The sequence below is a fragment of the Oryzias melastigma genome, linkage group LG12, assembly GCF_002922805.2.
Source record: "Oryzias melastigma strain HK-1 linkage group LG12, ASM292280v2, whole genome shotgun sequence".
NCBI classification, from domain to species: Eukaryota; Metazoa; Chordata; class Actinopteri; order Beloniformes; family Adrianichthyidae; genus Oryzias; species Oryzias melastigma.
Genome location: NC_050523.1, coordinates 5,187,117 through 5,200,534, shown reverse-complemented (window position 1 = coordinate 5,200,534; position 13,418 = coordinate 5,187,117). Strand labels below are relative to the sequence as shown.

The following is a 13,418-nucleotide window of genomic DNA, read 5'->3' as shown; positions in this document are numbered from 1 at the left end:
AGCCCTTTTAGAAACAGAACTTCTTGACACGCTTTAACATTTGGGTCACGCACTGTCCAGACAGCCAAGCCAAACGTTGCATCTATGCCAGGAATTAGGTTTAAAATTAGAGCGACCCATATTCTTGGAGCCACATCATCAGTGGCAAAGATGCCATTGGGTCAGCCGAGTCATGGCACTGAGCGCCTACACAAAAATGGCACGCCTGAAGGCGAACAGTCGAGACGGGCCACTCACCTTCCGATTTCAACTTTGTCAGGACGAATATCAAATAGTTGTTGAAGTCTGGATACTGATTCAGCTGCTCCAGTCTCTGCAGAAAATGCTTAAGGGAAGACAACCGCACACACAGCAAGTCGATTACAATCCCAGTTTGCAGGACCAAAATGATGCCGAAGGAATTATTCTCATCTGGAGTGAGCAGCGTTAATACTTTAATGCGGTGGTATAATAGAACAGCATAACGATGCATGTGTCTGTGTTTGTAAACGCTCATGAAAATGTCATTTGCATTGACTAAATACTGTAAGCACCCGGCCAGATGGCGTCTTTGGGGATATAAGTGCGGTTCGTCTACGAGCTAATGATGCAGCACATATGAGGGGTTACATTAGCAAGTCATTTAAGATGAACCGCGCCAAAAACAATCCAGCCAGCAGCACATAGAGGCAAAATGTAGAATTAAATCAATGAAATACAGTCTGTAAAATAAGCAGCAATTGCAGAGAGGGGGAGACCGTGCATCTCTGAGGGAGAGTTGCATTTTGCACGGTTAGTGCTTTGGCCTTAAATCCAGCTGAGCAGGGTAATCAACTGGAATGTCACACACGTTTTGTACCGCGGTGCACAGCCTGATGATTTGTGGCACCACTTTGAAATGCGAGACGGAGTGAATGTCACTGTAAAGGCTCCAATAACAGCAGCTGTAACTAATCTCTGTCACCATTAACTCTCAAAAATTATACTTATATCACATATTAAGCGATTCAATCTCAAAATTCTGTTGGATTCATTCTATTATCATTTTATTACAAGTATTTATTTAAAAAAAGGTTTTATTTTCAAAATATTCATAATAATGTAACTATTATGACATAAACAGAACACAGGATTTGAACTCATCATGTTTATAGTAAAAATATTAAGAGAATATATTAAAAATGCATGCAACAATTATTAAATATTACTTTAATAAAGTAATAGTCAATGTTTTTGTTTATACATGTGTAGTAAAAAATTTTGAATACAATGTTTCCCTTTATTATCTTTTTAAATTGACTTATATTTCTTTTTACTATTATTTCTATTAGTAAAGATGGCAACAGGTAGGTACTTTTCTTTAAATTTTGATTTAAAAATACATTTTTGGACACTTGATTAAGCTAATGTTCTTTAAATTGATCATATCATGCTAATATCGCGATACATTTATTTATACGTTTTCCACAAAATGTTTTACTATATATTAATTTCCCCAAAAAGTCATGTAATTATTATGTTGGTTAAAAAAAGAAAAACGTGAATTTAAATTAAATATAAGTTAATAATAAGCCGAATGAACGATTTATTTAGCTTAAATTAAATTATGCTAAAAGGGCACAATAGGCTAATTTTTTCGATTTTTTAAAAATAGATACTAAACAAAATAAATAATTATTGTTTTATGCGTTCTGAGTGAAAGTTTTGGACATTTATTTTATATTTAAATTAAATATTTAATGCTAAAATCAGGGCAACCAACCAGTCGTACCTGTTTGTAACGGTAACCACCCTTGCTAGTTCGAGCTACGGCTAGCCTGTTGAGTGTGTAGTTTGATTAAACTCGAACAAAATGAGACCGTGCTGTGATCCCCGGGAGACCCGGGAAAGGATACTTGCTGGACGGACCGCTGCGTGGACGTATCGGGGGACTGGGACTCCTTCAGCAGCTGTAATATCTGCTGGAGTCCTTGTTCGTCTGGCTTCCACTCCATCTTGCTGCCGCGGATAAAGAAATAACATAAGCTTCCTTGGAGTCACCTGACGGCCAGGAAATACCCGAATCAGTGGAAATCGGGTGAGGAGACGCTTACCTGTTATGTCGTGCCTGACGTATTCGTCTGTTTCGGCCTTTCTGCTGCTGTGCGAACGTCTGTCTGGGTTTTCAGACATGGGCCCGTTACGGAAGACGCATCCTTCTTACAGCCAGACGAAAAAGCTCCAGGTCATCCTGCCTCGCATTGAGTATGACTGGCTGCCTCATCAGATGACACGAGGCTGCGGGGTCCTAGCGCGAGTAAAGTTACATGTATTTTTGTTCTATAAGGTGGATCCTGACATTTCTCCGCTCCCGACAGCATCATTAATGTTTATCTTCTATATTTTAGAGTTAAAGAGTTTAGTCAAAAAAAATATAGCACAAAAAAAATTTTTTTAATTGAAATAGATTTGTGGAAAAATAACAAACAAGCTGTACCTAAAGGAAGCACGGGTTTTAGCGATGCCTTCATGGACCCTTTGAAATTTCGTTCAATTTCACAGTAAATATGTATTTTCATTTACAAAGAGCGTCCAATAGAAAAAATAAATAAATAAATAAATGTTCAAATCCCTTAAAAGTATACATTAAGTTTCACAAGGAAAATAAATTCAGCAAGAAAAAAACACAAAAAAGCATTAGTGCATTTTTACAATGTGCACATAAACATGTAAATAACACATGCAACTTTACAAAATACAGCGTTTGCACTAAACTTATGCTCCCCTTTTCCCTAGTGCCAGTTTTTTAAAAAAACATTTTTTTATAGATAGAGATAATACTAGTAATAATAATAACTGCATTTAAATTTATTTTAATGATCATCCCCTTAATATTTCTTTTAAATTTTTATTTTAATGGTTTATGTGAAGCCTTTTGAATTATTTTTGTATGCTAAATGTGCTTTACAACTAAACCTATCCTTGCCTCGGAGAGGGCAGCTACAGGTAAAGCTTAATGTTTTTGTAGTTTTGGTTTATTTTGCTGATTGCAACACTGATAGAGAAACACATTTTGTTGTTGTAGTGTAAGGATTTAAAGTACTTAATTATTTAGAAACAAACTAAAACAACAGTTACAGTAATTAAATTCCACAACCAGTGACAACAAATAACACAAATTCAATGAGAGCTGAAATGATTTTGTATGTGTTTTTTCCCCACATCCTCTTAAATGTAATATTTATTAGTCAGGGTTAATTTATCATTTTCATTTCCTTAATCTAATTAAACAGCAAGAGGGAGGGACTCTGAATGCAAAAGGATGCTGATGTTGCAATTACAAGGATGAAGGCCTATAGACAAAAAAGGCAGTGTAAGATTTGAAGAAAGCTAATGTGTCTTGAATTAAATAGGGAGGTGATTAATTGCGGAAAAAAAGAGGGGTAGGATACAATATGACAAAAAAATATGACTATCACCTTGTCACAAATGCAAAAAATCACCTCAAATAATCGAAATGTACCTTTAAGATTGACCCACTGCGCTTAACATTTTCATCCACTAGATGGCAGCACACACTTGAGCTGTCGCTGTTTGGCTGTGGACGTGTGACGAAGAAGAGAGACGGCTTCAGTGCGCTGCTGCCTCTCAGCGTACAGATGCAGAAAGAAAGCTGATTCAGTTGGACAAACCAGTTCTTTTTCTTTCTCCGACGAGTTATTTTGAGGAGTAGCTATATTTAGTCTGGCCGTTTTTCCAGAACCCATAAAGAAAACAAAGAGAAAGAGAAGGACGCTTGAGACTTGTTTGGCCAAACAATTCCTCGGGTCGGCTCATCATCTCTGCTTCTTCATTTTGTGGGACATTTTTCTGCACTCGTCGGAAACATGAGCTTTCTTTTGTGAGTTTAAGCTTATCCATTTGTGTTTCAGTTGTGTTTATCAGCGTAGCTTCAAGAAGCCTCAAGGAAGAAGCCTAGCTATCGAGAGCATATATCGGGCTCGGACTATTTCCTGGATTGTGATTACTCATTTTAATTCCCTAAACGCAGTATTTCTAATTATATATGGATATTAACTGCGTGTCGTAGCTTAGTTTAAAATTAAATTAAATGTGTAAATAGTACCTTTTTTAAAATAATTGATTACCTTTCGTTGAAACCTGAAGCGATTGGAGTTAAGTGGGCTATTGTGTGCTCTGTATATTTGCTGGTGACAGCATTATTTGAACAGGAGCTAGTTCGGCCCTGATTAGACAAAAACAAATAAATCAATAATTTAATGCTGAATATCAACCTAGGGATATTGATATATGTCGAGAACGTTTAGCTAGCCTATAATTGGTTATATAATAATAGAAAATGTAATTAATGAAAGCTGGAACGGATGTTATATTTGAATAAAGCAAATTATTTTCTAGATTTATCACTACTAATTGGTAGCTTAGCTAAGTTTTTAGGTTGTAAAACGTCAACATACCTATTAAAAATACTATAAACAATGTTGTACTATGAATTACATTTATTATAAGAAATAATTAAAAGGAGACTGCAATGTGTTGGTTCTGATAGGGAAAACTATACATATTAATTAAATACTTAGTTTATTTTCAGCTCCTTCGAATTCAATATTTTTGCTCTGAAAACAAGCTGATACCTCCAGTTGCCTACTTTTGGGAGGGATTGGGTTTACAGCTCCAGGGCATTTCACAGCTTTTGTTATTTGAAGCAAAAGGATGGATGAGACATCTTTGGTTTATCATCAGACCCTTGCTTCCTGTTGAAAATAGCAGCTCTACTTCCCATTTCACACTATAATTACATCATCTCCGGATCCTGGTGCTGCTTACTAATGAAAAACCTGTTAATGTTAGCTCAGGATATTTAACATCTGTAAACAGTCATTATTTAAAGACCCACTCAAAAAAAAAAGTAAAATTGTTTTTAACATGTTCTTGTGGCATTTAAAATTACGCTTCTTAGTATTTCTGTATTATAATCATTGTGCCAATTGCTATTGCTCCAATATTTCTTGAGGTTCTGTAAGTTAGCAATAAAGCATGTAAACAGAGAGCTCTCGACTTCAAGTCTGAGGAACTATTGCCGTTCTGCAGAAGCTATGTCCTAGAAAACAACAGATCTCTTGATTTTGGATAAAAACAGTGTAATCATAATTAAAAAAAAAAAACGACTGGGAAGACTTTTAGAATTGATCAAACAATGATTAGATTGGAACTTTGAAGGTTTTAATAATTAAAAAAATGTCAAAATAAATTGAGGACTCTATATGCTTTTATCAAAATGGGCTCTAAATCTACAAATAACTGTTAATTCATCTCTTTTTTATTTCTTTAATCAGGTCTTCCACGAATAGATGACAAAACTTTGAATTTCCAACTACTTGCAGTCTCAGGTTTACCAAGTCGGATTAGGTCATATCACCTAAGGGCCCAAAACTCCTGTTCTTATGTTGTTTGAGTTGAGTTAGTTTTTCAAAACCCCTATTGCATCTAAAACTACGTCCTTTAAAAGAAAAAAGACAAATTTCCTATTTTTTTTACTAACTTGTAGCAGCACTAATGTTTTTTTTAATGAAAGTGTGTCATAGAGGATATTTTCATATTGATTTGTCAAATAACAAACTTGTTGACTACGAGGCGTCATGCTTTGATGACTCAAAAGTTCTTGTTAAATGGAGCATCAAGAGGAGCTGAATACTGAACCTCTTTAAATGGCCTCATTAGAAGTCCACAAAGAAAGACTTGCTGTTCTCGTCTCTCCGTTCAAAGCTCATTGCAGCTCTTTTAACGAGCTTTCTGAAAACAGATTTTTATTTTTTTAAGTGGAGGAAGCTCTTACAACATGTTTCAGAACACTCGTGGTTTTTCATCACCCCTCCCTTCCCAATTGTCACAGTTTGTCCTTCTCTTTTAAAACATGACTCACAGTGGAAACCGTTCATCTAAAACATTCAAGCCCAAGAAGAATATCCCGGAGGGCTCTCATCAGTACGAGCTGTTGAAACATGCCGAGGCCACGCTGGGAAGTGGAAACCTGCGCATGGCGGTCATGCTGCCCGATGGTGAAGACTTGAATGAGTGGGTTGCAGTGAACAGTAAGTACTGCATCTTTTTTGATTCAGATCCTTGAGAGAACTCTCTTTCTTTTAGCCGTCCTCCTAAAGTTTGAGTTCTTCTGGTTTGGCTTGTTCTTGAACTGTTAATTAGTCCACCTGATGAGTCAGCTGGCGGTGGAAGTATCAGGGTGTTGGGTCTTGGCAGACTCTAATGATTGTGTGCATTCACGCTGGACAGGCTGGGAATGTTAAGTGTGCTGTGAGATCCATGTTTACTTTTGTCTAAATTGATGCAAATGTGGTAGAGGTGATTTCTTTCATGTCTGGGTTTTTTTTCCTAGTTTTCTAAAGCCAGTTAAGACATTTTCTGTCCTTAACTGCAACTTTATTCAGTGGTTTGTGTTGATCCGATTGAAAATAAGGCCCGATCGTGTAGTTTCAGACTACAGGGATCCGAGATTGAACATTTATCCATCCATATTCGTCCCGGACCGGGGCAACAGTCTGAGCAAAGTTGTCCAGACTTCCCTCTTCCCGGTTGCTTCTGTCAGCTCCTTTGAGGAGATCCAGAAACATTCCCAGGCCAGTCGAGAGGCGTATCAGTGTTGTATATTTCAAGCCTTTTATTACAAATAAATACTCTAGTAGAAGTCTGCATATAAGTGGAACACGGCACTAGTTTATGGACGAAACGGTTCGGTAAAGTGAGCAAAATATTCTCCAGGTTTAATATCTCATTTAATAAATGCCTAAAACTGACAGCAAGGCCGAATCTGAATAATTCCTCTATCCCTACGGCTTCTCCCTACTCTTAAGTTTAGCTCTCCAAATGGAGAATTATGGAAAATCTTCAAATTTGGACTGTACTACCCTTTGATGACATCATCAGTAGTTGCTGGTCATCTACGTAAGTGCGTTGCTGCCAGAACTCGGAAAATACATAACACTGGTTTTATAACTTTAAAAAGGTCATTCTAAAACCAGAAGTCATTGCTTACATTTAAATGTAAACTCCTGTGCACCCACATGAAAATATACGTTTCTCCTTTCTCTGGAGGGATACCTATTACAGGTTCCCCTTAAAAACAAAAACGGCTGCTAAGGGACCGTCTGCAAAGTCCAAGCTCTGTGGAAAAAGTGAATAATTAAAATATCCATTCTAGGGCTGCACAATATTAGAAAAACTTGCGATGTACTATATTATTGATCAATATTGCAATGAAAATATGAATTTCTACAACAACAAATTCATCATTTCATTGCATCAGTTTTATTTAAATAAATCCAACAGAACTTAAATTATCCTCCAAATGATCCACGTCTACATAAGAGATGAGTATCTAACATAGATAAAATGCTCTATTTAATTTGTTGAATATGTAAAGGTGCCATAAGATTGCTTTTGGATGTGTAAACATCTTTGGTAACGATTTATTGCAGTTTAAGCCGTCGATACCTGTATTGCAGAGGCTGATATTATGATGTATTGTGCAGGCCTACTCCATACCGTTTTAAAAGCGACAAAAAAAACTACAAATGGTTACATTGATTTGAGCTATTCATGAATACTTGTGGTATTCATACTACAGCAATTTTGGAAAAGTTATTTTTAATTTTTTAGAACTTTTAAAGGTAAATTTAAAAAAAAAATTCTGAAGTTATAAAGCTACTGAACTGTCTCACATGACTAATTATCACCTATATTTACTAGTTAATAGTCAACTGTTTAATTCTGGTTGCTAGATTCAATATTTTTCCTTAATTTTTCAAGCTACTTCACAGAAATGCTATTAAATGACAAAATAATGTTAGGAAAATTTTATTTCTCTTTATTAAATATGTTTGAAAACTACTTATTATTAGATATTCAAATGAATCAGATCGGGGCCAAAAAAAACACCTGATGGAGACATCTTTATTTTTTGCATCATATTTTGCTTCTATTATCATTCTACATTGGAGAGTTTTGGATGATGTGGCTCTAAAATGGTTTAACTTTCCCTCCCTGGATGAATATTTACAATCATTTCTGCTGTGCAGGTCATGTAGATTTTTTGCACGTCACATGAAGACGGTCTGGTTCTGAGGATGACGCGTTATCGTGATTGTATCAGTGATTAACTTAACGATCTGATCAGAACTGACAGACATTGTTTAAAGTCTGCGTTTCTTCCTGTTCACACACCAGAGTCCAGATGACTACAGGAAGTGAAGCCACTTTGAAGGGTTAATTTCAAACCCATTCTGGAATATGTGTACATTTACATGAGATAATTTTATTACTTGTCGACACAGTAAACTTTAGAAGTGTAAACAACAATTTGAGCTTTTTATTTTAGGGCACAAATCATAACATAAAGGTTGCAGTAACATACTGCCAGATTTATAGGAGTTATTCTATATGGAATAAATTATGTTGCAGAAAAAAAATAATAGATAAGCACTTTAGTTGATATTTTGTCTTCCAGTGTCATAAAAATCAAAGTTTTATTATATAACATGTAAACACAAGGAAGTTAAGGCTATAAAGCATGAATGTAAGTGGCAACTATACAAAAACAAGTTGTAAATCAATCAAACAACTTAAATAAAATACATGTTCTGAAATATTTTTACAAAGCACTAAGATAAAAGTTAAAATGACTAGAAACTACAAATAAATGACTTGTTTATGGAGCCAGAAAGTGTCAGTTTGTCTTAGTCTGGTTTATTGACAAAAAAGGAAACTGTTCTGCACCTCATTGACTTAATTATTTGTTTTTAACTTGATGGTCTTCACCAAATTCTGACTTTTTCTGAGAAAATGGTTCCGCAAACCGGCAACCAAACACACCCAGTGGGGCGGTTCCATAGCTGAAGGATACATTACTCACCTGTCAATTAAAAGAATCCCTTTTGCTTTGTGTTCACTTTGATCTTTCATCATAGATTTACAAATGAAACAAGAAGTTAAAATCCATTAGACTTAATCATCACTGGTGCTGTCTTGAAAATAAAGTAAAACTCTACTATAGAGAGATAATATAAATGTATGTTAGAGTTTGGGGTCAACAAAATAAAACCTGATCTGTACGACGACAAAAAGTAACGTTTGTATCTCTAATGGATCCATTTATTGGTCAAATCTTTTGCCAATCAAAATGAAAATTGCAGATTTATTTTGTTAGCGCCCCCTCCTGGAATTTTCCCAATTGTATTAAAAAAATCATTAAACAAGTTTCACAAACCAAAAAGTACATCCATTTATTTTAGGAGTAAAGTAAAACTTTTAAATATTTGAGTCTAAGGAGAATTAGACTTAGTGGGCTTGTGGAAGAGGGGGAGGTCATGAGTTCAAATCCTGGGGTGAGTCATGTCCAAAAACTCTACAAATGGAACCCTAATGGAACAAATTTCACACACTTAGATGCATAACAGCTGATAGGACTTTAACTTAATTGCTACGTTCTGCAACCACCCTCTAGTGTTCCATGAAGGAACTGCAACATTAGACACATAATAGTTTGCCAGAATATTTGGAGCAGAAGGCGGGGCTTGAACTACACAGGCCATAAAGTTTTTGAACCTTTTTTATGTTTTTGTTGTGAAAAAAAAATCCTAGATTAAGCCCCTAGAGCAGGGATATCTAAAGCCTGGCTTCAACGCTGATGTCCTACTTCTTTTCAAATTACCCCATCATCGCAGCTTCTTATTGAAACACCCGATCCAGTTTATTAGCTGGAGGTTATTCAGTGATAGTTGGAGAAAAGGCAAGAAAGGGGCCTGGAGTTTGAGTGGTTACTTAACGAGTTGGCTCCAGTTACTTTTGTTTTCAGAAGCGCTTCAATCAGGAAGTCAATGGGTTTCTCTTTGCTCATTAAGAACAAAGAGAACTGGGTAAAAAGAAACTGCAAATCTCTTAAATATATATATATATATATATATATATGTATATATATTGAGAATTGGTTGTTTTAGAATTAAATCTGGTGGAAAAACAAAAAAAAAGCTACTAAATGTAATAGGAGAAGACTCCACTCTACAGGTCGTCCATTCAAACGTGTAGCATGCACCAGTTCATGTGGATGTTGAGGCCCTGCTGTGGATAGCTGGCTGTGTGCCTGTGGGAATGAGTGCTTACACAATGTGTGCCACATAGCTGGAGTGTGTCCTGGTCAACAGTTTGGGGCGAGGCAGTGGAGTGGAGTGGGCAGCTGCTGCTGTTGGCACAATCGCCATGTACTTATTTCAGTTTTTTTCTCTCCTCTCAGCTGTGGATTTCTTCAACCAGATCAACATGCTGTACGGCACCATCACAGACTTTTGCACTGAGGAAAAGTGCCCCATCATGTCTGCTGGTCCCAAGTAAGTCCGAAACGTCTGACCTTCATCACGTCTCACTAAAGCTGGTGTTCTCTGAGGCTGAAACAATGTTGAATCCTGCAGTAAAATCCTGAGCAAGCCTTAAATCTTCACGTTTATTGAATGTTTTCTGCAGGTATGAGTACCACTGGGCTGATGGAACCAACATCAAGAAGCCAATCAAATGCTCCGCCCCTAAATATATCGACTACCTGATGACCTGGGTGCAAGACCAACTTGACGATGAGACGCTTTTCCCTTCAAAGATTGGTAAGTTTGGAGAAAATCTAAATGTGTGTCAAATGTTCTGGCTGCAGTAAACACTAAAGCAGAGCAACGCTGCTTTAAAACTTGTTGCTTTAAATGGAAAATTGAGTCCAACCTCATTCACAAAATGATCACAAAATGTCTTCCTGCAGGTTTTTTTTATTTCTTTTTGGCCAGATTTTAAAATCGGGTCACATGTGGACATTTTCAGAGTCTCCAGCTCTCAACCACCTGGAAGTGTTTCTATCCAGGGTGGAGCTTTTTCTTTCTTTTTTTTTCTCCTCACTGGATGGCAGCCAGTTTAAATAAATGTCAGTATGGAAGGACTGAACGTGCCTTCCCCAGAGTAATTGAGTTAAATTCATGCTCGATGAACCTCAGAGCTGCTGTTTTCTGTGCCAGACAGGACCATAAGTTTCAATCTCACTCACAAGCAGGAACATCCTGAGCACAAGTAAACACCCTACAACAACTTCCTCCATTTACAGTCTCAGAATAGATGCAGATGTTTGCCGGAAGTATCTGACTGGTTCACACTCTTATGTCACTTAGTTGGAAAACATGAGTTCCTAATGTTTTTGCTTCACGTCCAACAGGAAAATTCCCTTCCTGTAAATGAGGGCTTAACATGTTACTTCCATGAGACGCTTGTGTTTTGCTGCCATGATTGTTTGCACGTTCCTTAAGTCATGCTATGACCTGCCTGTAAGAGTGTTTGCAATCCAGAAGAACATTTGAGCAAAGCTGCAGCTCATTCCCTCCTGTTTTAAATAGATCTACCAACTTGAACTACATTTAAGGCACATTTTTTTAATGGTAATGGGGTTTAAAAAATGTAGATTTAATCTTGTATCATGATAAATCTAAATCTAAATCTTTTGTCTAATCTGTGCTGCAGGCGTCCCATTCAAGAAGAACTTCTTGAATGTGGCGAAGACCATCCTGAAGCGCCTGTTCAGAGTCTATGCTCACATCTACCACCAGCACTTTGACTCGGTCATGCAGCTGCAGGAGGAGGCCCACCTCAACACGTCGTTCAAACACTTCATCTTCTTTGTTCAGGTGAGAGACCTGAAAGCAGCGTTTCTGTGACTCATCGGAGCAGCTGTTCATGTCTGGAGGTCCGTCACGCTGCTTTCTGTTCACACATGTAGAGAGGTGTTGTCATAAATGACTGTAGGTGAGTGTCCATTCATCACAATGTCTTAATCATACTTTAGTAAACTCCATTTTGGATTTTAAAAACAGATTTTGCAGTTATCACTGCTTATAGAACAAGCATAAACTCATTCAATTATTGAAAGTTACATTTAATAGCTGCATCATTTACTTAAATAACCACTTTTTCTAAAGTATTTTAGTTTAAATTGTGTATTTTTTAATGTAGATATTTAGTTTAGGGTTTTGTCTGCCATTTTTTTATACTTATTTCAAGTCTTTTAGACCAACACAGACTAGTAATTCTCCTTTTTTTAATTGTCTTTTTATTTTGAAAACTAAATTAATTTTAGAAATTCTTGTAGTTTCCATTAAAAACGTTCACATCTTTCCATTAGAAGTTGAATGATAATAATAATGATCAAATATGGATTCAAGTTAGTGTCTTAAATATTGCACAATTAGATAAAAATAAAACAATGTACATGTTTTTTAAGTTCTTATATAATCAATCAGTAGATTGGCTAATTAAATGACAGCTTCAAAATAAAATGAGGCAAACTAGTCAAAGACACCGTCATCTAAAACCATAAACTCCATTACCTTATTTATAATTCTGTACCCTTTGGCACTATTATTTTGGACTTTTTTGCTTTTTCAAACATGTCGGTCACACACTGAGTTGCTAGCGTTCCTTTTAGCTGCAGCAGCCTCTCTCTCTCTGTCGTATTCATTGCTTTTCCAGGTGTTCAGCTTCTAAATGTCATATTAATGCAGTGCTGCAGCTTTTAGCAAACAAACCATCTCTTGATAATTTAGTTCCACATTTGATGCAGCCGTTTTGTTGCTCTCCGTCACTTTAAATTGGAATTTCCCCATTGTGTGACGAACAAAGGATAATCTTATCTAATCTTACAGTACCTCCTCACTACTGACATTTTGAAGAAGGCGCTAGATGACAGATGCACGTTGATTACACAAACTTTTGTGTCAAAATGTCACTATTCAGCCTTACTTCAAGTCGCAACCAAAGGACAAATGTTATTGTTTTGCAAAATTTGTTCAAGTGTATTTGGTGCATCCCTAAAATAGATACTATTTTTGGAATTGTCACTAGAACTACAACATTTAGGAAAAGAACTCTTTGATTGGTGCATCATTCAGTCATTAAAAAATGAATAATATGTGATGTACTGCTAATAAAGTGATAAAACAGTGAAAACCAGAATTAATAATAAATATACACAGAACAGATGGTGAATGAGTTAAAAATGTGCTTTGAACATCAGTCATTGAGGAATTTTTGGCCACAAAGGTGTCTTTGGAATTGCTTCATACAAAATATTAAATTATTATTTATACTCAAAATAAATCCTTGTGATTTTGAATTTGAGATGTATTCAAGACTAATTACAATCATTTTCTATTTTTAATTGACTAGAAAATATCTTATTTATAAAATTTGAAGTGTTTAAATTGTGAATTTACTGAAAAAAATTGAAGAAATATTAACATTTTTATTATTTATTATCCGCAAGTCTCTGCCACAATAATATCTGAAGGGAGGTGAGCCCAAAAATGACTTGATGTCGCCTATTCTGGTGTTTTTTTTTTTTTTTT

At 36.0% G+C, this 13,418-nt stretch overlaps 2 protein-coding genes across 4 annotated transcripts in view; one reads left to right on the top strand and one right to left on the bottom strand.

Annotated features, from left to right (window-relative positions):
- The window catches only part of tnpo1 (transportin 1), a 30,959-nt gene extending 28,708 nt beyond the window's left edge, over positions 1-2,251 (bottom strand). The window contains exons 1-3 of one of the 3 annotated variants that reach the window (XM_024299097.2): positions 2,073-2,251; positions 1,875-1,977; positions 238-313 (exon numbers count right to left, since the gene is read on the bottom strand). In XM_024299097.2, coding sequence (XP_024154865.1) covers positions 238-313; positions 1,875-1,973 — 175 coding nt within the window. In that variant the 5' untranslated portion in view covers positions 1,974-1,977; positions 2,073-2,251. The other 2 variants (XR_002922214.2, XM_024299096.2) reach the window with 2 other exon arrangements.
- A 1,282-nt stretch (positions 2,252-3,533) lies between these two features.
- The window catches only part of LOC112163363 (MOB kinase activator 1B), a 13,707-nt gene continuing 3,822 nt past the window's right edge, over positions 3,534-13,418 (top strand). Inside the window, exons 1-5 of the mRNA XM_024299728.2 lie at positions 3,534-3,859; positions 5,905-6,071; positions 10,283-10,376; positions 10,510-10,643; positions 11,539-11,702. Coding sequence (XP_024155496.1) covers positions 3,846-3,859; positions 5,905-6,071; positions 10,283-10,376; positions 10,510-10,643; positions 11,539-11,702 — 573 coding nt within the window. The 5' untranslated portion in view covers positions 3,534-3,845. The remainder of the gene's footprint in view (positions 3,860-5,904; positions 6,072-10,282; positions 10,377-10,509; positions 10,644-11,538; positions 11,703-13,418) is intronic.